Below are 26,531 nucleotides of genomic sequence, written 5' to 3' on the forward strand. Positions count from 1 at the left end.
TAGCTTAGCATAGAGACTGTATATAAAAGATGGTGGTAGTCCCCAACACATCATGGTGTGACCTCACTGCTTGCAAAATAGCATTTTTAAATCAGTTTATGTGGTATCTCTATGTTGCCTTGTACCTTTTTGTTTTTACAAATCGCAGTGATTTTGTCCTGGGGCATCACATCTTGTGATTTTATATATTTAGTGTATTTTGGGATGTGGATTTTTTTATGGTTGTTTTTAAATTGTTTGGATGATTTCCTGAGAGCCTGGCTGCCAGCCAAGTTTCCCAGAAGAGACAATAAAATGAATCACCTGAACTGAGTGCTAAGTTATCAGCTAATGCTAGCTAGCTTGGTTAGCGAGCTGGATCCATCGACTGTACGGGTGAAACACAGAGACTGAAGGAGGAACTTCTCAGACGGTCTGTGGACTACAATATTCAAATATTGTTGTCTGTTACAGTATTGTTGTCTGTTACATGAAAACACTCAAAGTGTTTTCATGTTATACAAGATTCAACTCCACTTAGCATAGGTGAAACCTAGCATCTGTAGCTGCTAATTCTAAACACCTGCACACCCCAAACTGCAACATCCAAATAAAGGAGTCATTTTTTAAAAAAGCTTAAGGAGTCGAGCATAAATGCGGTCAGACTCCTCCTTTCCTGTGTCCTTATAAACTTTCTTTCCCACTTTGCCTCGACCTCATGACTTTTTCTATCACGGTCAGTGTAAGTGAGGAAAAGCTAGTAGGAGGTTATTTAAAGATATTCTGAGTTTATCTTTAAATCTAAAGCCCCGTCTGTACTTTGAAGCAAGAGGGAGACTTCTTGTTTTACACTTTTATGTCAGGGTCAAGATACCATCAGCGCTGAGATTCATCACAAACCTGAAACCTTTACTCACCGTTCTACATTCACCTCCTCCTCTACTTGGTTCAAGCTGTTGTAGCTCCTCTCCCTTTACTTTCTTCTGATTGGCTGCCCCTCATGAACAGGAGGTCTAACCCAGTGGACAGCTATCCAAAGGCTATTTTCTTGTATTTGTGTCAGTGGTGATGATATATTTGCACATAAACCACCACATTGGACACTGATGTGTCACACCATACACATCAGTTGTCCACTTAAGTGGACATGTAAAAACTCTTTGAAAAGTACATGTTTAAAAACATGAAGTAATTTAGGAGAGTGATGGCGCTCTTTCTGACGCGGGATCATTGAGTTAAACTCCAAGTCAGTGTGTGTCAGTGTACGGTAGTGCGGATCGTGTATGCCCGCGGGGGTCAGTGTTTGACGGCTGCTTCTGTGGTTTTCCTGCAGGAGGAACGTGGAACAAGGAGGACAGCACGCACCGGGGGTGCAGAAACACGGCAGTGGAGAGCACGAGCACGGACGTCGGAGTGGAACAAACACACGGGAGTATAGGGAGCAACGGGGATTTAATGTGCATCTGTTATGTACCTCACTGTAAATAAACGCACTGCCTTCTTTAAAGAGTCCAGCCTATTGGGTCCTCCTTTCCCCCACATCCCCACGGTTTGCCCTGGCAAACAGTGACATTTTTCATGCCTAAAGATGAATAAAAATACGTAAGAAAAAAATCCTGATTGAGTTTGTCATAATTCATGCATGAAAGGTTCAAACAGCAGGTGGGCGGGGCTCCTGAGCTCACACCGGTAGCTGTTTGCTTATAATTCTGGTTTAGAAAGGTGCTATACAGATAAAGTTAAAATAGTTCTTATAATTGTTGTTGTATTTGAGATAACCACCAATATGACATCATAAAGAGCCGAGAGTAAGAAAAAAGCACTGTATTAAAAGCAGAAGAAGAGCACGTCTACATAAAACAAAAGCACATCCTTGTCCTAATATGTGTTTCTTATACACATGATGTCTTAATAGAAACATGGCAAACATGGCTCACATTGATCTCGTGCAAATGCAACCTGTGAAAGTTTTCATTTTGCACACATTTCTTGTATTTTCTTCCCTGCGATGCCGAGCGAAGTCTCCAACTCTCTTAACGCAGGAAATGAGACTCTCCAGCTTTTAAGGACCTAATGTCACCTGATTATTACCTCGACTGGACACCTGAAAATGGAGCAAATGTAGAAGCGTGGAGGAAACATAATGAGGAGTTCAGAGGAGAATGAAGTGCCTTCCTGATTGAATGTAGCTCTATTTGTGTTCAGCATCGGTTCTGAATCACACCTGGACGATAGCTGTGACACTCTCGCAGATGAAGGGTCACTGAACCAAATCTTTGCCCAGCTGGAGCAATCAAACTCGGGAAAATCACCTCCACCGACAGGAAGTCCTGATCAGCTGCGCCTGGATCGCACTGTATGGATGTGAGGTGGTGCCCTGCAGGAGGAAGAGGAGGGGAACTGCAAATCTCCAGGTAATAAAAAGCAACCACTGAAGGTGTTTCGCATTATGCAGCGTCAGGCCTCAGTTTGTCTGCAGAGGCACATCACGCATCACGAATTTAAGGTCAGATTCACAGCGTGGCATCATTATTCTCTGTCCCACTCTGTTTCCACTTCATTTTAAATGCTCCGCGGAGCTATTTTTCTCTACCCGACTGAAACAAAATGTAAAAAGCAAAACAGCGATCGTCGGCATCAAGTTTTTCGTTATTAGCACGGTCAGGCTGAAATCATTTTAACTTCTGAAGCAGCAGCAATCTGATATTTACCAGAGAAAATGTCTTTATTTATAGTTCATTCATAAAATTAATCTGACTATAGGCCCCTATATGTAGGGTTGCCAACTCCCTGAAAAATAAATAAGGGACACCTCGTGGCCAGGGCCGGGAAACCCAGTTGTCTTCACCCTTCCCAGTGTGGTAGCTCTTTTTTTGTGTGTGAAATTATTTTTTTAACCATTTGACTTGAATTTGATTTAAGTAGATGCATATTCTATTCTTTGTGATATGAACACATGTGAAACAAATGATCATTTAGCCATTTATTTTTAGCTCAAAATGACAACATTAACACAGTAAAACAGGTCTCTTTCTTAAACAGAAGCCTGTCATGCTTAACTTTTGAGAATATAAGTAAATCTTTCTTTAAAAGAACTCTGTCCTGCTTAACTTAAAATAATAGAAAACAATAGAACGAAAAACATTCTTGTAACAGTGCACATTTAGTGCATTTAGTACAATTGGCTTCAGTTGAGGTATTATTTCAGCTTTTCTAATGCTAATCAGCTGCTCCTGTTTGTAAACCCGCTTGTTCCCATGATTACGCACCTTAACTCATCATCATTATTCATCTATGTATTACTTTTATGTATTAGTCATCTATTTGTTGTAATCATCTATCCTTGCAGTTGTTTATTACACAAAATAAGTTATATTATCACACTTCTGGCCACATAGCGCTGATATTCACTGCACATGCCCATATTAACTTTTTCCAGCCAGGTGTTTTCTTTTTCCCATTCTTCCCTTTCTCTGAGGGGAACAAACATTGCTGCTCTAACGCTGGGCTCACACTGTGCGGTTTTAGGCCAATTTTGAGACTATTTTTGAGTGATCTTCATCGTGCGTCGTGTAGTATACGTGGGGTAACGAGAAGCGATTAACACCTCACGACCAGCTCCCGATCATCAATCGCTCGTGAGGGTGTCACCACAGCCGCTCACACTGCTCACGCGGCTGTGCAGCGTGTGATCTGGACACAAGCGATGGAGGCACAACTTGTAGAACTTTGGAAAGCTCATCCGAGCCATTTCGATGTGGCATCACAAAATTATCACGACCACAACAACCGTGAAAATAGTTGGATCTACACTGCTGCTCAATCACAGCTGCCTGATCATGTTTTTCATTAGCAATTTAGCAAAGTTGATGGTGGTGGTGTGTCTGTGTGAGTGAAAGACAGAGAGAGAGAGCGACAGATTCTCTGTTATAACCTTCATGTTATGGAGGCACAGTGTGAGCACTCAGGTCGCATCAGAGCATCGGGCGGTATAGTGTGAGACCTGCATCGTAGCCTACGAACTTCTAACCCCTGCGAGTCAATCGTGCAGTTTGAGCAGGAGCTGAATAACGTGACTGAAAAAAATCGCACAGTGTATGTCCAGCTTTAGGTGTACTGTTGTCCGAGACTTGCACCGCAGAGTCGGCGTTTGTTCCCCTGTTGGCCATGCTTCTTGTTATTGTCATCTGTTGTCTTCCGGTATTTTCTCCGCAAGCGACCTTTCCTCGACCAATGAGATGAGCGGTAATCTGAATTGTCATACTCGAATTGTCATAAGTGTGCTGTCAGCTCATTGGTCACAAAGCAGGAGAGGGGCTGGGAATTATGTTTTCAAACAAAGCGTTAATTCCATTAAAAGTTATAGACTACTTTTGATTCTCACTGTATTACGGGACAAAGTGCGTCCCTTATTAGCTCAATACGGGACGTGTACTTTTGTTTCTAAATACGGGACGATTCCGTTTTTTAAGGGACGGTTGGCAACCCTACCTATATGAGGCACGTGTTTGTGACTTTTGGGCCACAGCTGTCCAGTCTAACATTTTCCCTAATCACTGGACCACATCTGGACCGCACAACATCTGCCAGTGTCATAACTGAGCCAAATGTAGTCCAGATTAGACCCAAATGTTCCCAGAGTTTACAAAAAGAAAGACAAAATCTCTCTAGGGGTTAAGGTGCATATCCCAGGACTGCAAATACCTTCAGCTGTGAGCTCCTGGTTTGATTCCAGTTTCCATAAAGCACCTCTGGAGTAGATGGCCTCTCCACTTTCACCACAAGATCACGAGAGATACCGCTCGCCACAAGTGTTCAAGTCAAGCCACTTACGAGCACATTCACAACTACAAGAATAAAATACTAGATTTTCAAATGGGTTTTGAAGTGTCGAGTGAGTGAGCTCCTAATTTAAAGGCCTGATCTCTTCTCTTTAATCTGCTTCTCAGTCCAACTGGAAGCATCGGGTCAGCTGACCTTAATGATTAGAAAGGTGAGGTGGTGTTAACCCATTTAATGACTTAGAAACAAACCTTAAAGTCAATTCTGAGAGCCACATAAAGAAGAAGGAGAAAGCAGAACCTATTCTGATCATCAAGCCTTGATTAAACAACTGCATGGATTACTTGTGATTAGAAGAGAAAGTCCTTAGCCTAGTAAAACAAGAGCTAATTTTGGGCACCCCTGACCACCAGAGGACAGCACTGTGCCAGACTGCTGTTAATGAGGTGAGGTCAGAGGGCAACAACAGCAGCAGACAGTGGAGAGATGACGAAACCCAACAAAAGCGTGTAACTGACAGGAAAAGTTCAAAACGGAGCAGAAGATGTGAGCTGCACTCGCTGCTTGGGCTCCTGCCGAGAGTTTACTGATGCTGTTTGCTGCAGCCAGAGGCCCGAATGCTGCTCTGAGGCAGACAGCTCATCAAGATGAGTGACAAGCTTGTGGGCAGGAACAGCAGCAGCAGAGGAAAAAAGAGGACCAGACTCAACAATACAGTCTGTGCCCAGAGGCAAAAACTGGAGGAGAGGTGAGCAGAGGAGACGGGCTTTCAGTCCTCTTGACAATCAGAGATATTGTGGGCTGAGAGCAGCGAGGGGAAGCTCAACAAGGGGGGTGAGTTAATGATACTTTGGACGCCTGAGTGTGTGGATCTTACACTGTGCTTTAGCTGAGGGATGCTTGATGCACTGGAAGTACTGATGCTTTGGTTTAAGCAGTAAATCCTGAACTTTTTTTTAATCACCGGTTTTTACGTTTTCTGAATCGTTTTATTAAAAGTTTTTGTGCAGGAAAAGGGAAACACAAACAGCTGAATGTTCAACAGTTACTAAAATATAACCTTATGAGTCTCTCAGCCCGTCTGCCGCTTTCTTATCTTCTAGCAGTTTTTAAGGTTGTCTTGAGCAATAGTTGTCCAGACTCTCTGAAGCTGTTTTTCTTTGGATTCCTTTTTCACTTACTTTCAGTCGGGTCCTTGAAGTCTTTGGACTGCTGGGTTCTGTCGGGGCTGGTTGGGTTTGCAGTTTCAGATTATCAATCAAAATGTAGCACTGGGTAAAGATAAAATCCAGTTTTTAACTGTGTGGACTAATAGCTGTTTGTGCCACCTTTGGCAGTAAGATGAGTCACAGTGAGTCTTTCATATCACTGTGGAGGATTTTGGCCCACTCGTCTTTCCAGAATTGTTTTAATTCAGCCACACTGGCGAGTTTTTAGAGCATGAACGGATCACGCCAAAGCATCTCAGTCTGATTAAAGTCCAGACTTTGACTACACCACATTAAAAATAATGTTGATGATCATTCAGAGGTGGACTTGCTGGCTTGTTTCAGATTATTGTCCTGCATAACCGAAGTGCCCCTGAGCTTCAGGCATGAACTGATGGGCGGACGTTATGCTTCAGGATATTCTGATACGGAGCAGAAGTCATGCTTCCATCAAGTCCAGTCGTTCAGGTGATAAAGCAGCAAAGCAGCCCAGGCCATCACACTGCCACCACCATGTCTGACGGTTGCCATGATGCTGTTTTTGTGAAACACTTTTAGTTTTACATCAAATGTAACAAAACTCAAACCTGCCAAAACATTCAGATTTTGTCCACAAAATATTTTCCCAAAAGTCTTGGAGATCATCAGGATTTCACCATCCATTCTCTTCTGCCTTTCCATGTCAGGGTCACCTCTCACCCTATAGAGCAGCGGTCTCCAACCTTTTTTGCGCCACGGACCGGTTTATGCCCGACAATATTTTCACGGACCGGCCTTTAAGGTGTCGCGGATAAATACAACAAAATAAAACTAGTACCGGTACCGAAAAAAAGAAGATAACACAGTGAAAAGACCCAGGAAAACCGAGTAAACGATAAAAACGATAACAAAATAACGCTGAAAACCGATAAAAACCCTGAAAACCATACATTTCACACCTGAGCCTCAACTCTCGCGGCCCGGTACCAAACAAGTCACGGACCGGTACCGGTCCGAGGCCCGGGGGTTGGGGGCCGCTGCTATAGAACACAGGTGTCGAACTCCAGGCCTCGAGGGCCGCTGTCCTGTGGGTTTAAGATGTGTCCTTGATCCAACACAGCTGATTTAAATGTCTAAATGACCTCCTCAACATGTCTTGAAGCTCTCCAGAGGCTGGTAATGAACTAATCATTTGATTCAGGTGTTTTAACCCAGGGTGTCTAAAACTTGCAGGACACCGGCCCTCGAGGCCTGGAGTTCAACACCCCTGCTATAGAAGATGGATCTGATGCAGGCCTAACACAGAGAGACAGACAACCATTCACACCTATGAGCAATTTAGCATCACCAATTAACCTAACCTCACTAATTGCATGTCTTTGGACTGTATCCAGGGAGAGTCGCCTGGACATCGAGACGTTTTTGGAACATGTGAGACGGACTTTGGGTTCTTTTTGGTGCCATCATGTCATTTTTTCCCCGTCTCTGTCTTACTGTTGAATCATGAACTCTGACCTTAACTGAAGCAAGTCAGGCCTGCAGTTCTTTAGATGTTCTTCTGGATTCTTTTGTGTCTCCTCGATGAGTCGCCGATGCACCCTTTGGTAGGAAGGCTACAACTGGGAAGGTTCACAACTGTTCCAAGTTTCCTCCATGTGTGGAAAAGTGCCAAAGCTTTAGAAGTGACTCTGTAACCCTTTCCAGTCTGATAGATGGCAATGACTTTGTTTCTCAGCTGTTTCTGTGTTTCTTCAGTTTGTGACATTATGTGTTTTTTGAGTAGATAAGTGATTTCAGAATCAGCAGGTCTGGCTGGTCGGGTGTGGCTAGAGAAATGAAATTCAGCTTTCCACACGGGACCAAGTATAGGTTTGGATAACACTTTCCCATTACAAGAAATTATTTTAAAACGGCACTTTTAAACAAAGATAAACAGATTAAATAGAAGACAAAAATGTGTTTGATGATCTGAAACATCCGAGGGTGACAAATATGCATAAAAACTCTGAAATCAAGTCAGAATACTTTTTCACAGCAGTGTAATCATGATGAGAATAAATACACAGACTTTAACTTGGAATGATCACTGCGTTAGTGTCACAACAAACTGAAAGAGCAGATTTAATTTGCACTGAACGGGCGGCTTTAAAACAAGACAAATTGTCTGCTTTACTGCCTTCAACCTTTGTGTGTTTTGTCACATTTATTGGTGTCGCTTTGATTTTGCACATCGTCTCGGAAACAACGGAGCCGAATCCCGCAGCCCGTCACGGCGTCGCCGAGCCAAACTCCCACCTGCTCTCTCGCGCTGGTGAGTCACTCTTGATGAGTGCATTAGTGGGACGCATGCAAATGCAAACGGATGTGCTCTGTCACTAGTAAGGCTGCGCCTCGCTTCTTCGTCTGCTTGGCGTTTCCCTCTGATTGGCGGTGAGGGTAGTTCAGATTTGTAGTGGCGCAGTGTGCAGCTGAGTGCTATTTAATTACCTGCTTTTGGAAAACTGCTGGGAATGCAACTAATTTAGGTCTTGTTTGAAGGGTAAACAAATGTGCCAGAAGATGTCTCCCGTCACACTCCCAGCAGAGGAAGAGGAGGGAGGGTGGGGGAGGCAGGCGCTGCTTCCTATCACAAATATTATAATAGCTGTCTGAGAAGCTCTTGGACAGGATTGAAGGCGTGCAGTAATGGTGACACTGAATGTAATTTTTTTTTACTCTGCATAATGCTGCAGTGAATTGATCGAGCTTTGGGCTGTGCTGATATTCAGAGGGCTTTGTTCTCAAACACTTGAGGGTAAAGGCTGTGGAAACAAAAGCAGGAGAATAATGAGGGAAAGAGCTCTGCTTTGATATTTGAGCTCAGTGTTTCAAAGCTGCAGGTGTTGGAGCGAGCTGAAGTGCTGACTTTCATGCTGAAAGATACTTTACGCCAAGACTTCAGGTGCTGGGTGACTAATGACGGAGCTCGAGGAAATCCTCATTTTCGAACGTGGAAATTTCATCCTCTCGGACTAAATTAGAAGGCAACAAAACTTCAGAGGAAGTCTTTGTCGCGGTCAAGTTCACGTCGAGTTCAGTGTTTCATAACTTTGGAAACTTGCAGACACAAACACGGCCCTTTGTTCCCCTCACAGCCACTGTAATTATGTAAATGCACAAAATAGACTTACAGACTTTTTATAAAAAAGGCATCCGGCACAATAAAACACAAAGGATGCTCAGTGCCGGAGAATCTGCTGATCGTGGAAGAGGGTGATTTACGTAAGGGGTGCATGACGAAGGAGTTCATGAAAGAATAATAAACCTAAGGAGAAATGCACAAAGTTAAGGCAACAAACACACACAACAACTGGGCAGTGGGTCACAGGAGAGCCAGATTAAAACACTTACAATGATAACAGGCACCACCAACACTACAGTTACTACAATCAAAGTTATGATTTGATTCCAGTGTTAAATCAATAAGCTGCGATTCTGAAAACAGGACCCGCTGCAGTGATGGAGATTCTGTATGATGAAGACAGAGCTGAGCATGAAAGTAAGCTGGCGATTTACCGACTGATCTATGCTCTTACCCTCGTCTATTGCCAGGAGGTCTGCAAAGTGACCAAAAGAAAGAGATGGCAGATACTTACAGTGGAAATGACCTTTCTCCGAAGGGTGGCTGCACTCTCCCTCAGAGCAAAGGTGAGGAGCTCAATCATTCGGAAGAGGCTCAGATTTGACCAGCTACTCACATTGAGAGGAGGCAGCTGAGGTGGTTAAGGGTTCTGATTAGGATGACTCTCAGAAGCTTCCTGGGTGAGATGTTTCTGAGGCCCGGCAGCAGACCCAAGTCACACTGGAAGGATTACATCTCTCAGCTGGCTTGGGAGCGACTTGGAGAGTGTCTGGATGAACTGGAGGAGGTAGCCAGGGGATGGCTGCTGACATTGCTGTGGATGGATCTGATATCACCCAGTTCTGAGGTTCTAATCTCAGAGTTTCGTGGAAACCTTCGTCTCCAGATGAGAAAAGATGTTATGTCCATGTAGCTGGGCTGCCTCTGTGTCCACTGTAGAGCCCGTACATCCAGGAGCGCCAAAGGCAAATGGAAAAAAAGCTCAGTTTATTCAGATGTGCCCAAATAGAGCAGCTAATAGCAAAAAAAGTCACCACAATAATGACTGGGGCAGCAGTCAATACTCATTTTGGTATATTTGAATCAACACAGCCGAGATATCAGTCAGAGCTGTTTCTTTCTGCTGAGCCGTGTGTTCTGAAAACTACTTCACTGTTTTATTAAATCCCTTCACAGACCACACATGAACATTCCCTTCTCTTCTCCTTTAGATTGGAGGCCAGTAATGTAAATTCCCATAATGATGGAGCCAGGAAGGAAAACAAAACTGGCCAAAATGAGCTCTCAGGTGACCAGAGGCAGAGCTGGATCAAAACTGCTCTGCTGTGGTATGAATGTGTCGATGAAAGCAGCTGATAACAGCTTCTCCACCATCATCAACCTGACATCTGAGTAAAGGAGCAAAGTTAAATGAGGTGGAGAGGCCAACGGGTGGTAGGAGGCGGTGGAGGGGGGGCAATTAAATAAAATCGGCATCAAAGCAACAAATTGACAATTTACTGTCTGGTTTTACAAAAGCATCATAGTTACAATTTAAAATGTTAGCATGTGTTTCTAATCTGCAGCTATTTTAGTCTCTTACGCCACAATAAATAATAATTCTATTGCAAGAACAAAAAAGTGAGCAAATAAGTGAGCAACATGTTCACAGCCATCTGAAGCTGTTCACATCAGAGATTTGTGACCTGCTGTGCTGCCACAGTGCAGGGAGGCTGGAGGTGGTCGACATCCAAGGACAGGTTGTTCATCATGTGAACAAAATCCATCAGCTGGGGAAAACATCAAGCTTTACATCCTTGGATGGACAGGCTGAGGCTGTTTAGTGAACAGAGGTCCAGCTGTCCTTATGTAAGACATTGGAGCTCTACTTAAGAGCTACTTGAGGCTCTGCCTGTGAATTACCGTGTGTGCATTTGAGTGAATGACAAACACATTACAGAGCTCTCTGGTGACCCAGTACGGTTGCTGGTCCTATAAAAGTACATTCTAATGGGCATTATCACCTTTATCTCATCCATAGGTTTGCAGAAGCGACCATATGTGCAAAATGGCTTAATTAGGAATCTTCGTCTTTGAAGCTCTGCCTCGAGTTTCCACATTTCACAGGCATACTGACAAGAGAAGAGAGCACAGAGAGAAGTTTTTGTCTCTCCAGATGGTTTTAACCTTCGCTCTTACTCTTGTCTGTACTATCCATAAAATTCAGTCACTGTTATGAAGGGGGAAAAAGTGCCATATAACTGCAGTCTGTTTACCATTTAGCTAATTCCAGCCGTCTTTAAATAGCCAACTTGTGGCCTAAATCTAAGCACACTTGATCAAAGAGCACAAAAACCTGACCTGATAGTCAGATAGTGAGGAGCCATATAAGGCTTTTTTCATTCTCCAATTTAGCATTTCCCCAAGTTTTTATCTTCTCCTGCTCTGTTTATTTAACTTTCCCGAGAGAGGAAGTGTGTTTTTACCGCTGAAGATGACGAGAGTAATGATGATGAGGCATGTTTGTTGAAGGTTGGGTGGTTCTTCAAAGCTGAGATTTTCTTCCTCAGCAAAACATTTTATTTGAGTCCTACTGAACTATAATTCACTCATCTCAGGACTTTATGAAAAACACAATATTTCACAACTCTAGTCTATATTTCACTGCTCCAGTGTTGGATTGTTTGAGACCAGTCTAGTCATTTGTGTTATGTTTTAAGTTATTTAACACTTATTCAAGCCAAGAGTGGCTTAACTCGCAAAGTCTAGACTAAATTCTTTCAGCACAAGTCCAAGTTTACTTTTAAGCTATTCAAGGATAGATGATGTCATGCATCTTATCTTCCTACTTCGAGTTTTTGCTGCATCCTTTTCTATTGTCTCTTGTATGTCCCCTCATTGGGTCTGTTTCTGTGATGTTATAGTCATGTCCTTACAGTATAATGTGGCTTAAGTTGACTACTGTGATTCATCACGTAGATGAAATTGAATTCTCTCTCAGGTTTGTTAGAGTCAAGTAGCAAGTCATGCAAAACAATTCAAACGTATAAGTCCAATTTCAATTTTCAGTCATTTATAACTCCTTAAAGAGTCATTTTCTCAAACTGTTGTTCAAATATCACAATGACACCAGAAATCCTTCATATGAAGCTGTTTCTCCACTTGCACTGCAACTTTGAACTCTTCTACGACTTTCCTGACGGAGGTGCATGTGAGAACTCACATGACCAACACAATCTGATCTGACATGGGGGCGATCGTGGCTCAAGAGTTGGGAGTTCGCCTTGTAATCGGAAGGTTGCCGGTTCGAGCCCCAGCTTGGACAGTCCCGGTCGTTGTGTCCTTGGGCAAGACACTTCACCCGTTGCCTACTGGTGGTGGTCAGAGGGCCCGGTGGCGCCAGTGTCCGGCAGCCTCGCCTCTGTCAGTGCGCCCCAGGGTGGCTGTGGCTACAATGTAGCTACCTTCACCAGTGTGTGGATGGGTGGATGACTGGTTGTGTAAAGCGCTTTGGGGTCCTTAGGGACTAGTAAAGCGCTATACAAATACAGGCCATTTACCATTTACATGGAGTCTCCAGCACAGTCTCCAGACTTACACCGGCTCAAATTGTTATGTGAAAGCAAAGCAACCTACAAGTGCCACATTTATAGGAACTTCTGCAACAGATGTGTGAAGAACTTTCTGAACACTTGATTTCTATTGTATTTCTATTGGTCTATAAATTAATTCCATGATTTATTTTTTAACTAAAATTTGCTTATTTGTACTATAGTTTCATTTCAGAGTGCAATGAGACATTAAACTGCACAACTTCCAATAAAAAATGGAAAAATTGGGGCTCAAAGTTGCTCAAAGCTCATGTGAGAAAAGTCTGACAAGTCGATCCTTACATCATTCCAAACAAGTCCAAGTCGGCCTCGTCTCTGAAAGCTGTTCCTTAAACAACAGCCTCCCTTCAAAGCTTTAAAGTTGCTTTTACACAACTGAGACCAAGCTGCCACCACGAAGAGGCCCGATAATGAAATATTCAGAGTGTGTGCGGCAGTGCAGTGTCTCGCAGTGTGCATGGAAGTGTTTGTGTTTATAATGCGAGTGTGTCTGCTTCCTTTTGCGTGCGTGTTTATACTGCTGATGCCTTTAACCCAGGTTAGATGTCATTTCCTCCCTTCAGGCCGGCCAAATCCTTTAATTTCTGACACAAGCACGCACACACAAAAGATAAATACTTCTCATTCTCGCTCTGCCTCGCACACACACGGACACTCTGTAATCATTCGCTTATCTTTCAGCTACACACACACACACTCAAAATTGCACTGATATTTTTGTGAGGATCTTCGCTGACATATTACATCCCCTTGCCCCATAAACAAATTCTTAACTCTCAAAACACCCTTTGAAGGCTTGTCCCAAACTTTGAACCGTCCCAAACATCCTGACTTTATGAATTTGGCTCTCACAAAGATAGATGTACCCACACACTTAACTTTCTGAGTGTGGAGCTGTAGGGAGGGAAAGGGCTGTGCTGTTTCACAAATTGCATGCAGACTTTTTGCATCAAGTGTCAGCCCCCCCTGCCTCCTCTTCTACCTCCTCCTCCTTCCTTACTTTGCTGAACTCTTAAGTGAAACACACCCTCCGCATGAGCCGTGACAGAGTGAACGCTGCCCGCATGGATTAGAAACTGTCCAGAAACACAGGTTTCTCACTGGGAATATGTGACTGTCGAACGTGTGGAATATGGCTCAGCACACGACGGTAAAATCTCAGCTGCGGAGATCTTTCAGCGAGCATGTCAAAGACTCCACCAACAAGGCTTGGGATGTCTTCTGGAGGGGTGTGAGGGAGAGGCGGCTGTGGGGTGAGTTGGGATTCGATGTGGGTGAAGATTATTTAGCTGGAAAAAAGCAGTTTATGCAAGGTTGCAGAAGTGTTTTGGTGAAAGTGTTTTGTGCAACTCAGCATGGTGAAGGAAACTGATATTAGGGAAGGGAGGTATAGTTAAAATCATTCGTCTGTTTCCAGTTGAGATGCTGTGCAGAAGGTGAATTAAATCAAAATGCAGTGGTTTGCAAAACAACTGAACCCTAGAGTCCAGTCGCAAAGTTTTAAATTAGCAATGTCATTGTTTGTAGCTCATCTTGAATTCAAAGCAAGGAATGCATTTCAAAAAAGTTGGATTAGGAGCAACAAAAGAGTGAAAATTTCATGCTTAAAAGCATAAAACACCTGGTGGAACATGCTGCTTTTCACTGAAGTTCACTGGCAACAAGTCAGGAGAATGAGTGGGTATAAAAGGAGCCTCCAGGAGGCGATGGCGATGGTTTCAGCTCTCTGTGGAAGAGTGTGTGGTGAAGAAGTTCAGTAAGTTAAGTTCCACTGATGCTAAATGAAGCATAACATCCAGGCTTTGTTTTATTTAGGCAAAGTTATGCTTAATTCAGCAACATCGTCATTAAACAGTCAGCAGCACTGGCTTTTATCAGTCCAGACCACGAATCACCATGTGACAACATTTGGATCATTATGTGACAAAAAAAACTACACAATCGTTGTTGGAACAAAATCAAAAGCTAAGACGTTTTTCAGAGTCATCTGCAGATGTTTCTGGAAATTCCAATGCATCTCTGAAGCAGTTGTGATTCACACACTCTTCATTTACAGAGGCAGTGCTGAAGTGAGTCAGAACCCAGTTTGATGGGAGATGTGATCAGAAAGCCTTACCTGACTGGCATTTGGCCAATCCCACACTCAGTCACCTTCTCATACACCTGTCTGGACTAGTTGGTGTTTTTAGCTCAGTCTGTTCACTCTTTACCCAAAGAAAGCCTGCTAGGAGCAGTCTTTGAAGCTCTTTTGTGAGCTGAGTGGTTTCAGGCCTGCTGATAATAGAAAGTGACTGGATTTGCATCAGAAGTTGGGGAGGGTGGTCTCTGCTTGTGCAGCTGGAAAAACCCTGAAAAGTATTCTTGTGTTCATCAAACTCGTCTTTGGTGATATAAACTGAGGTATCGAGACTCATCAAATGTTGTCTTTATGGGTGCAAAGTCCTGTTGGGTTCCTTTGCTCATGTGTTTCTGTGTCGTGGATTCTTTACCTTGTTTTTTATTTTGGAGGATGACGTTGCGGGGACACAAATCTGGTGAGTGGTCCAGACTGTGAGTGAAGACTGTCTGTGTAGGAAAAATCGAGTAAAACTCGGGATATCACATTGGAGGATGAATTCATGGTGCACAACGAACAACAAGAGACTGTTGAGCTGGTTCGTTATCTCACTCCTCACCTGATGCCCTGGCTTCAGGTTTGGATGCTGTGATCTCTACAACTGGAAACTACTAAGAACTCCTCGGTTGTAGCTGAACAGCTAATCTGTTATCGTAAGCCAGGAAAAATCTCTTTCTAGATGACAAAACAAGGTTCGTTAAAGAAAAGTTCAACTAAAATTGTGCACGAGTTTTGCAAATTGCAATAACAGATAATATGTACACTATAAATTTAATCAAGAGCTGCAAGAACGTATGATACAGAAGGCATTGTAAGTTAGTTTCTAAGGTGTTGCTCTGGCTTTTCCTCATCTTCGAGTAACTTTGCTGGTGTCTTCAATCGAGGTATTTCAATTATTTCTGTTTGGTTCATGCAGAGACACACGTAGTTGTTGTTCTGGGGCTCTGACTCCAGTGAATTTTGTGAATTTTGAGCAACTGACACTTTATTTCCAGCATGCTGGTGAATTTGAATCAGCATCAGATTATGGTAGAAGTGTATTTCTGGGACTAAAGAACGCCAAGATCTGAAGCATCGTTGTCCCGCTGGTTATCGTTTTCAAACGCATGTGTGCTAAATGAAATCTACACCTTTGCCTTTAAAAGCTATGAATAATAAAATCCATGGACCGTATCATAACATGGTGGTCAGCTGCTGCTTCCTGCTGCCCATCATAGACAGTCCCATGAAGCCACTAGCATGCGAGCTGCAGCTGTGACTGATTGTGGTTTCACGTCTCATTGAAGCTGAGTGTTTTCCCGCGGCTGTTTCGCGCTGCGAGGCAAACTCGCCAGGTGATACTCGGGGTGCTAAACGGAGCTCTCGGTTTTCGAGGAATCCCAGCGTGGCGTCCGCAGTGAGAACTTGAAAGCTCTCTCTCCATCTGAGAGGTCAGGGGCAGCATTTCAGCACGCTTAACACAAAGCAGGTTTTAATGGATCCGTGAGCCCGCGGAGAAAATATCACGCGGTCGAGCCAAAGCTGGGTTGGTCTCATTTTCCTGGAGGCCGTTTGTGTGTGGGCTTGTTAGGTGAGCCTGTGACTAAAAGGTTAATTCACTGAAGTAGCTGGGAAAATGTCAAGGTGACCCCCGAGCGTGACTCTTCGCCTCCACCTGCTGCGCCCTGTGTGCTCCACTCTCAGGTGTAAATGTGAATGTAAAGCAGGATGCTGTGAAATACCAGCGCTGGCAAAAAAAAAGAGAGCTTCAAAGGACTTTCAGTGCTAAAGTGAGAAGTTGAGAATGGAATAATATTTTCTGCTGTAAGCATATGGATGGATTATGAAACCGAGCTCCTCCGGGCAAGACCTCCACACTGCAGAAAAGACAAAGCAGCTCATGCAGTTGTCTTTTTGTCTCCAGCTCTGTGTCTTGCAGGTGTTTTGTGAGTCCTGCTGGTGATTTGACATCTGTTTGCAGTGTTTTCTGTAGACATTTTTATTCCATCCTTCAGTAATTTTCTGCCTTTTGTTGTTATTCGTCTTTGATGATAGTATATCATTTCATTTTTGGTCATTTCCTGTCCTATTTTGGTTATTTTTGCATTTCTTTCTGGGCTGTTGTGCAGTTATTTTCACATACTAATTAATTCCGACCTGTCGCGTATGCTTTATGTACTAGCAGCATTTAATTTAAGCTGCCAAACTGAGAAGAAAGTTGATGAGTCAGCTAATTTTGGTAGCTCGTTATCTGGTCTCATAGCCTACAGAGATTTTGATGCTTTCTGCATAATTATTGGATGTTTCTCTTTTCATTGGTGCTCATTACTCTCAATAGTGTAGTGGTTTAAACATTACCTGGACAAACAAAGGGTTGCTGGTTCGATTCTATCCAGAGGTTGTGTGTCAGAAAGAGCCAAAAGACAGTTGTAAAACTCTTCTGAATCAAACATGTAGATCTGCGCTCTGTGAAGGAAGCAGGAAATGTAGCTTTTCATTATTTCTTAATGGTATTTTATAAACAATGGTAACCCAGGGATGTCTTTGTGAGAAGGAAACTCCACCAAAATAAAAGTACCAGCTGTTTCTTTCTAAGCTTTCACACCAGCACCAGGCTGACACTTTTCTATCAAAGCGAATGGTAGAAAAGTGAAACCGTGAAGCAGTTTTCATATGTTGGTTTCACAGGATTATATTCATACTGGCTCAAAAAGATTTTTTTTCAATAGGAGCAAAAATGGAAATGCTTTTGAGGATCACAAATTCTTCAAACTGATCCATTGTTAGCGTTATTTAAATTTTGTCCGTAGCATTTGGAAAGAACACTTTCATGTGGGCGTGCTTTGGAGCCCTGATTGGATTTTTTTATACATGTCCTCATTGTGACTTTGTACAGAGCCCCGCAAGGGGCATAGGAGAAAAAAAATTAAGATGAACTTTTGCGCAAATGTTTTGGCCGCATCCTTCAGAGGGCGCCAGCTCGAAGCCGACCGGGAGGTCGAAGCACGATGTGCCGGGAGTGCGGCGTCCCCCCGGCTGTAGTGGGCCTCGACCTAAAGTTAGCTTCGAGATGGTGGGTAACAGACGTCTCCGAAAACATCGGAGCACTTTTACAAATATGTGATGTCTTGATAAACCGAGCAGATACTTGAAGTTTACACAGCTACATTCACGCCTGAAAATAGCTTCAACGTTTATTTTGTGACCCAGAAAACATAAGATTGAAACTAAGTATCTGCCGCCATTGTTAGAAATGACTTGGCTGGGCCGCGCTATGAATTCTGGGATAGGTTGGGTCACGAAGGATACACCGACTCAGCTTTCAAATGCGACCTGCGAAGGATGCAGTGTATTTTGCAAGATCATGCAAAAGTTCATCTTAATTTTTTTTTTCTCCCATGTCCCTGGCAGGGCTCCGTAACTGTGCAATTCTAACTTTTGTGCAAAATCAGAGACAAGTGATTGAAACAATTAACATATAAAACACCAGCTTGCCTCTACTAAAACACATATTGTGTGAGTTTTCCTGAATCTGAACACCACATTAATGTGGCGCCACAGAACTGCCACATTAATCAGAAACACACAAGATAGAAATATACACACATTCCCACTGACCCCAGTCTCCTGTCATAACATGTAACTGTGGCCTCATTTTGGAAGAAGTGGAGAAATGAAACGGTGTGTGTTGATCCAAACAGCGGGGAGTTCGATATGATACAGATCAGCAGGCTGCAGAGGACGAGGCCGGTCTCTGAGCTCAGAAGCTTTTAATGACAACGCTGCAAGAGCTACCTGCAGGTCTTCAAATAAACGTGAAAGTTGAGTAATCCTAGTGATGCATATTAACACCTGTGTGTGTGTGTGTGTGTGTGTGTGTTCTGACAGCTGGTTTGGGTTTTCTAGTGAGAACAGATACCTGGCTCCAGCTGTGTGTACACTTACATCAGTGTGTGTGTGTTTCTGGATCAGATCAACAAATGACGTTAGAAGGGTTGTGCTCACTGATTGGCTGAGAGAGAGATTATGTAATGCTGTGGTTCAGATCCCTGTAGCACACACATTCACACACAGCTGAGAGAAAAGCAGCTACAAAAAGTTTGGGTAATGGCTCAGTCACAGGGTATAGGAACATAAGACGGCAGCCTTCTGGTGATGAGAGAGAAAATCTGAGTTTGCCTGGTGACTGTATCGTTTTTTTGTTTTTTTTATGGTGGTTCAGAGGTTGAGTGTGCAACACCCTCAACCTGTTGGCAACCACTTTCAATCAAGAAGGAGAGGAAACTTTCAATTGCTCTATTAGGTCACCTAGTTCACAGCTGTCTCGACACAATAGTGACTGACTTCAGTCGCTCTCAGACAGACTGTCAAACATTACAAATATCTACAGCCTGATTGCCAACACAGACCAATGACTCTGAGTCAGTGTGTGCTATGAGCACAGACTGCGATGTGTCTCTTTGCTATAGAGGACTTAACTCAACTGGTTGCCAAATGTAAAAGTGCAAGGCTCCTTAGCACCAATGACATTGCACTGATAAATCATCATCCTTCAGCAACTGAAGCACAATTTCTGTTTCAAATCTGTAAGGGCTCCATCTGGACTCTAAAAGTAAAAAATGTATGTGAATTAGTGAATCAGAGTGTGAATGCAATTTCCAACATGTACCCATTTGATTTCAAACTGATTGTAGAGTAACCATATATTATTGTCATTTTGAGATACTTAGCAACTTACTGCCATCTTTAGTGATATTAAAGTCAGTGAAGATGGAATCTGACTGGTCCCTGTCTTTGAACCAACCCTTTGAAAGGCAGCAAGAATACATTTAGATTTTATTTTTGTTTGTTTGTTTTGGCTACGTTTTGTTTTGTTTGTTTTGTTTTTTGTTTTGTTTTTTATTTAAACTGTTGAGCAGCTGAGGATAGACATGAAACAATTAAATGTTGCTGCCAAAAAGGTGGTTTATTAAAATATTATTACTCACAAAAAATACTTAAAAGTAATGTCATTTAATGTTACAAACAGCTAGCTAACTGACACTTCCACTCATCAATTCAATTCAATTCAATTCAATTTTATTTATATAGCACCAAATCACAACAAAAGTCGCCTCAAGGCGCTTCATAGATACAGAGAAAAACCCAACAATCATATGACCCCCTATGAGCAATCACTTTGGCAACAGTGGGAAGGAAAAACTCCCTTTTCACAGGAAGAAACCTCCGGCAGAACCAGGCTCAGGGAGGGGCGGGGCCATCTGCTGCGACCGATTGGGGTGAGAGAAGGAAGACAGGATAAAGACATGCTGTGGAAGAGAGACAGAGGTTAATAACAGATATGATTCAATGCAGAGAGGTCTATTAATACATAGTGAGTGAGAAAGGTGACTGGAAAGGAAAAACTCAATGCATCATGGGAATCCCCCGGCAGCCTACGTCTATTGCAGCATAACTAAGGGAGGATTCAGGGTCACCTGGTCCAGCCCTAACTATATGCTTTAGCATAAAGGAAAGTTTGAAGCCTAATCTTAAAAGTAGAGATTGTGTCTGTCTCCCGAATCCAAACTGGAAGCTGGTTCCACAGAAGAGGGGTCTGAAAACTGAAGGCTCTGCCTCCCATTCTACTTTTAAATACTCTAGGAACAACAAGTAGGCCTGCAGAGCGAGAGCGAAGTGCTCTAATAGGGTGATATGGTACTACAAGGTCATTACGATAAGATGGGGCCTGATTATTTAAGACCTTGTATGTGAGGAGCAGGACTTTGAATTCAATTCTGGATTTAACAGGAAGCCAATGAAGGGAAGCCAAAACAGGAGAAATATGCTCATCACTTACTAGACAGCTGCCAATAATTTAGCCACACTATAGAGCAGACAAAAGTGTGTAACATTCATAAAATTATTTGAAAATTGCCAAAAAGCTTTTGAGATTGTCCAGCTTTTGAGCTAACTAGCTAAATGTTTGTATTAGCAGGTGTTCTAGTGTTAGCTAGCATAAGTCAGAAAGAAACATGGCTCAGGGTTAGACTTGATTTCGTAAAACAAACAAACCCCTTCATGAATTGATTGCCCCGCTGATGTCACTTATAGTAATCCTCCAATAGCTACATTTCCATTTGGTTTCACAGGCTCCAGATAGAACTGGCTAATGTTAGCTTATCTGCTAACGTGAATAAGCTGTTTGATACCCAGTGTAGCATATAGCTGCTAACCTCATTGTTTCTATCTAACAACACGTCAGTTTAGAGGTTTTGTTTGTTTGTCAGTATGTTTCGTTTGTGTTGGAGCGCTGTAAACTAGTCATTTAGTGATGTTAATGGTTAATGCATAGAGCTGGGCGATATGAGATTTTTTCATATCACGATATGTTTTTTTCATTTCAGGCGATAACGATATCTATCACGATATAAGCCAAATAACTATATTTGTAAGATTTAAATGTGCCGTTGCTCACAAGTAAAATGTGAAATAATCAGCAGCTTGTTTTTATTTAAATATTTATTTCCCATAATAAGTTCAACAGGGTAGATGTACTTAAGGAACATGAGACTTTTTCAGATAAATAAAGGCAAATATTGCAAACTACACAAAAGGCAGCCGCTAAAGCGTTTAAGTTTCAAAATAGAACAAACGAATCAGACTAAATTGTCAATTCCACTTAGAAACAAAATATTAATTCTAAAAATAAATCTTAGTTTGTTTTACAGAAGAACAGACAAAACTGACTAACCTTTGTCAATATCAAATAAACTGAGAACTAAAAGGAAATTCTCAATCTCTCCTTGTTGTATAGCTTAGCTTTTCAAACAGTTTTAACAGTTACTTTAGTCTGACAAAAGCCGAATGACGAATTAGCGCTTCCAGTCAGAGACTGAGGCTACGTCCACACGTACACGGGTATTTTTGAAAACGGAGATTTTCCGTTTTCGTTTTAAAAAATAATCCCGTCCACACATAAAGGCAGAAATGAAGGAAAACGCTGCTATGAACATGCCAAAGCAGCAGGTGGCGCTAGATTCCTAACCGTGCAGAAATGTTGGCCAATCAGAAGTCTAGAAGCCTCGGTGGGAAAAAGTAAACAAAGCTGGGGCATAGAAGCAGAACAGAGTCGTATGTGTGGAGGGACAGTAACTGTGTGTATATGTAAGCATTTAAACACTGCAGAGAGTAGAATTAACAGTATTGTAGAAATTCATTTCACCGAAACAATAACGTGGCGCACAGTGTGACGCATGCACCAGTTTATTGTATTTCCAGACTTGCTTTCGGCACATTTACAGTGCACGCTACTCTGTTTTTGTCAGACTTGAAATAGCCGAAATACCTTCACACTACGGAACTTCTATGGCTCTTCCGTTCGACAATCTCTCCGGCATTGGAACCATCATCTGTTTTCTCTTCGGTCACGCTCGGTTGATTTTTCTAGTCGGCACACTCATTTCCTCCATTACCCGCTGGCTGCTTCCCAAACAAACATACGTGCGGCTTGGCACTTGTGCTGTACGTAACAAGCCACGCGACGTGACGCTGTGGCTGTGATTGGTTCGGCTCTGCGCTACTTAATTTGGATTGGCTGACCTTTTTTTTTTTTTTTTTTAAGAGGACAAGAGCGGCGAGGTCTATCGCGATAGCTTCATTTCTCTATCGAGTAAAAGTTATATCGCGATACATATCGTTATCGTTCTATCGCCCAGCTCTATTAATGCAGGTGCCTGCAGATTCATGTCCATGGAGAATTTGAGTGCTTAAAAACCTCTTATAATCGTGTGGATTCAACTCATCTTCTGTATTTTATGCAAACATTATGATTAAAAGAACATGATGAGTAACTGTTGTATTTTAGGCAAAACCATTATATTTCGCTCAACCTAATCCAGTTGCTTTTACTACTTAAACTTAACCAGAGAACATATCTTGGATTAATAATATCTCCCACCTCCACCAACCTCTCCAACCTCTAAATTTCAACTTTTTCATCTTTTAAAATTGTAAATCACTAAATATAAAGAGTGAAAATTGTCATGATGGACACGGAAAAGGTGGCACAGCAACACAAATTAACGAATTTGAGGTTCTGACTACTGCCTATAGACTAGATCTGTCCACACACCAATCACTTTAATTCAATTCAATGTCAATTAAATTTAAGTTAGTCCGACTAATTTTCCTGCCAAGCAAAATTAGCAAGCTTCCTTTTTTCCATCTTACCTAAATTTTGCCAAAGCTGAAATATTTTCACTTGAACAAATGCTCATTTGCCATGTTCGCATCATTTGAGAAAACCTAATTACATACAGCACCACACAAAACGCTTTGCTTTAGATTTGGTGAAATTTTGGCTCTCTATGACATCATAGAGATCCAAAGGTGTAAAAAAAATTGTGTAAAGCTGCTGTTTAGAGGACTTATTATTTGTATATGTTTGTTTTGGGTGGGGGGTTTTGGGTTTTTTTTTTATTTGTATATGACAGAAAATAAGGACAATTCTAAAAGGTCCAGTTGAGAGTTTAGGTTTTGTCGTCATTTCCATGTTTTCACTGTGGGCGGCTTAATCAGTATTTGAAGACAGACATGAGAAATGCTTGATGGATTACTAATTCTCCCCACAAAGCGTACTTTTAATTTTGGCTTGCTCGCTTTGGGATCAATTTGCCACCAATGGAGAAAAAAATCATCACAAAAAAGCGTAAATTTCCGTCCTTGCATTTTTTTCTTTCCGATGAAGCCGTAGAAGCTTCTGCTCTCCATTTGCATAAACAGACAGCAAATTATACAGTGATTTTACAGTTAAATAGCCTTGCATAATGAAGTGGTTCTTGAGGATAAAGATGATTAAAACTGAAAATGAGAAAGCAGAGAGTCACCGAGGCTCTGAGCCAAAAGTGATGGGGGAATCGATGTGAAGGCTGGTGTTTGTTCTGCGATCAGAGACGGGCCAAACTAAACAGCCGAGTGGGGGAAACTGGGGTGAGAACCTGGGTGACACGCACACACCGAAACAAAACACAAACTTCCCCTTCATGTCTCTGCAGGCTTGACAATAAGAGGATAACACACACAGGGTGACACACACTCTTTATAATCAGCTTTCAGACACACACACACAGTTTTGTTTTTTGCAGCTTGTGTGGTAAATGGATCTGTTTTGGGGCAAAAGGAGCAGCATGACTGCAGAAAAAGGGCATGTGTGTTTCATCATCTGTCTCTGAGCGGCGGCAGGACGTGACGAAGAGCGTGTGTGATGGAACGAACTGCAGGGTTTAAAACACAGGAGACAAAGAAATAACAAACACACTGTACTCTCCCACAGTTTGAAGGCTCAGTCATGGCAGCACTGCTGACACACAAAACAGTGGACACAAATCAGTCCTTTCCCTCGACGAGGTCCGTGCCCTGCCGGCTCAACCCGGAGCTGTTGTCATCTGTCTAAGTTCACGCAGTTCTTTGGTTAATCGTCCATGGGGCATCACACACTGAATCATTATTTTAAATAAAAGAGACAAAAAAAGCTTAATGATTTATCAGTTTGCATCCTGTTTGATCTACAGCAGCCATTCTTAAAATCAAGAGTGCTGCGACCCACACAAAAACCAGAAAATTCCACACGGCCCACTTAATCTTAAATCTACATCTAATCAACATAAATGAGAGTTTATTTAACTTAAACAATGTTATTCAAAAATTATAAACAACGTAGGCTGTTTTAAGGCCAGTGTGTGACCCACCACGGGGAAGCAAACATCAGTATTAGATCAGTAAATTTAGGTCAGAGTAATGAGCAGCATCACAAACTGACCACTTCTATTACCAGTCTGAATTCACGTTTATATTAAAATAAATGCATACATTTATATAAATGCAACTGCACATCCTCATTTCAAACTGAATTTCTGTTATTACTGCAACCCACCTGCAGTACCTTCACAGCCCACCAGGGGGGCTACCACTTCACTAAGGTTTAGCGCACCTGTCGATACATTTAAGAAACCAAGCAAAAAGAATGAGGCTGCCAGCGTCTCACATTTACATTGAAGGTGGTTTTTGGCATCAGCGTCTTGACACTCCTGATTTATTACAATCTGCCTGACCGAGCGTCTTCAACGTTTGATAAGACGCTCTGCAACATGCTGCAGTTCTGTCTCCTTTATTTTCAACCATGACTCTTGTTCTCTCCAGCTTTTTGTTGACTCTTGTCATGTGCAACACATATATGAACTTTAAAAAACCCACAGTGTAGCTACAGCCAACAACCTCACTGAGACTTCACTGTGGACTTTTAAAAGCTTTTCCATAGTGAGTAATCAACATATTTGTAACTAATATCGTGCTGAAGATGTGCATGAATTTGGTCCATTTTCAGACCCTCAGCATTAACTTCTGTGACCTTAAGTTCCTCTCCTAAGGTGTTTATATCAGTCTAATTATAGCAGTGTAGCTAGCTAGCATGTAGGAGACCAGTATATGCCAAGTAGCCAGACTTCGCTAGCTGTCCAAACATCGCTGATATTTGTGGGGCAAGATGTCAATTTCATGTTTGCACCTTGTTAAACTCCAATCATAATGTATATTTTTTTATGCACCTACCAGTGAGAGTGCAGGATACCAGTGATTGACATATGACATTGCCTAGGCAACCAGAGCCCAAAATCTCCACTTGTGACCGACTATCAGGTTCAAAATGACGAGAACGAAGCAAATTACTCCCTGTGTGGATGCAGCTGTAGTAGGTCAACGCTCTCTGCAGATTATGGGTCATTATGTCCCTGTTGTGGAAAACACAGGGACTTAACGAGTGCCATTTATTTGATGTTATCCTTAATAAGCTTTATATTTCTAATGCTTTGCATTCAGGTAGCTGCTTGGTGTGTACAGTGTTAGGTGCATGGAGTATGAGGGTGAAGTCAAAGTGGTGAGAAGTCTTAGCTGCAGCTGTGTCAGGGAAGAGCTATGCTCACCACAGAGACAAAGAAATCTCTTTGAGATTGTTCGCTTTCATAAACGCATCGGATGTCTGTTGTCATCGCTGCCTGGGTTTCATCAGTGGTATTACCTCATCCTCAATGCCTTCCTTCACTCCGTCTTTTTTCCTTTCCCTCGCTCTGCTTTGCTCTTTTCCTCTCCATGTGCTGCCTCCGCTCTTCTCCTCTTTCCTCTGTTTGCCGTCACTCCGGCTGCATTCATACGACGGACTCTGGAGAGTACCGAGCTGTGTCTGTGTGTGTTCGATGGGCTTTTTGCCATTCAGATGGAGCCTACGCTACACTTAAAAAACCTTTCCAGATGTGCAGTGGGGGCACAAAAACTCCAGCTGGAATAAAAGAGTCAAGGATTCAGATTTCAGGTTTCTCGACTCCAACATCCACAAAGAGAATATTTGAAAATTGTCTTATTTACTGATAGGTTTCCCATCTGCAATTTTCCCCTCACAGTTCATGAATATTTTAACGTATGAAGCCCTCTGAATCATTTTTATCAGAAATTGTTTGATTTATGAAGATGCAATCTTCATGTGGGGGAAGATGAGAATAAGGAGGAGGCAGGTCTTCCTGTTCAGAATGAGAATGATGGACTTTCTACTTGAAGCTGAAAAGAAAATGTCAGGAGAGGCAACAAAGTGGTCGAGTTTGCGGAGCTATTCAGGGAGCCTGTTAACACCGCCATCGACCGCATCTTCTTCTGTGAGTTAAACCTAATGGTTTCAGGGCCAATCACAGAGAGCTTTGTGTTTTTAAACCTTTAAGTTAGTCCAATGAATGACTGATGAGTCGGTGAAG

At 42.4% G+C, this 26,531-nt stretch overlaps 1 protein-coding gene across 2 annotated transcripts in view; it reads left to right on the forward strand.

The window, feature by feature from the left end:
• The first annotated feature begins 13,704 nt into the window (after nt 1–13,704).
• The window catches only part of LOC146700816 (rho GTPase-activating protein 7), a 111,308-nt gene continuing 98,481 nt past the window's right edge, over nt 13,705–26,531 (forward strand). For both annotated transcript variants that reach the window (XM_085471059.1, XM_085471060.1), the window contains exon 1: nt 13,705–13,912. In XM_085471059.1, coding sequence (XP_085327185.1) covers nt 13,792–13,912 — 121 coding nt within the window. In that variant the 5' untranslated portion in view covers nt 13,705–13,791. The remainder of the gene's footprint in view (nt 13,913–26,531) is intronic.

Source organism: Copadichromis virginalis, linkage group LG10 (genome assembly GCF_057382275.1).
Source record: "Copadichromis virginalis isolate Kocher_CV1m ecotype Utaka linkage group LG10, C_Virginalis_male_GT1.1, whole genome shotgun sequence".
Lineage (NCBI taxonomy): Eukaryota > Metazoa > Chordata > Actinopteri > Cichliformes > Cichlidae > Copadichromis > Copadichromis virginalis.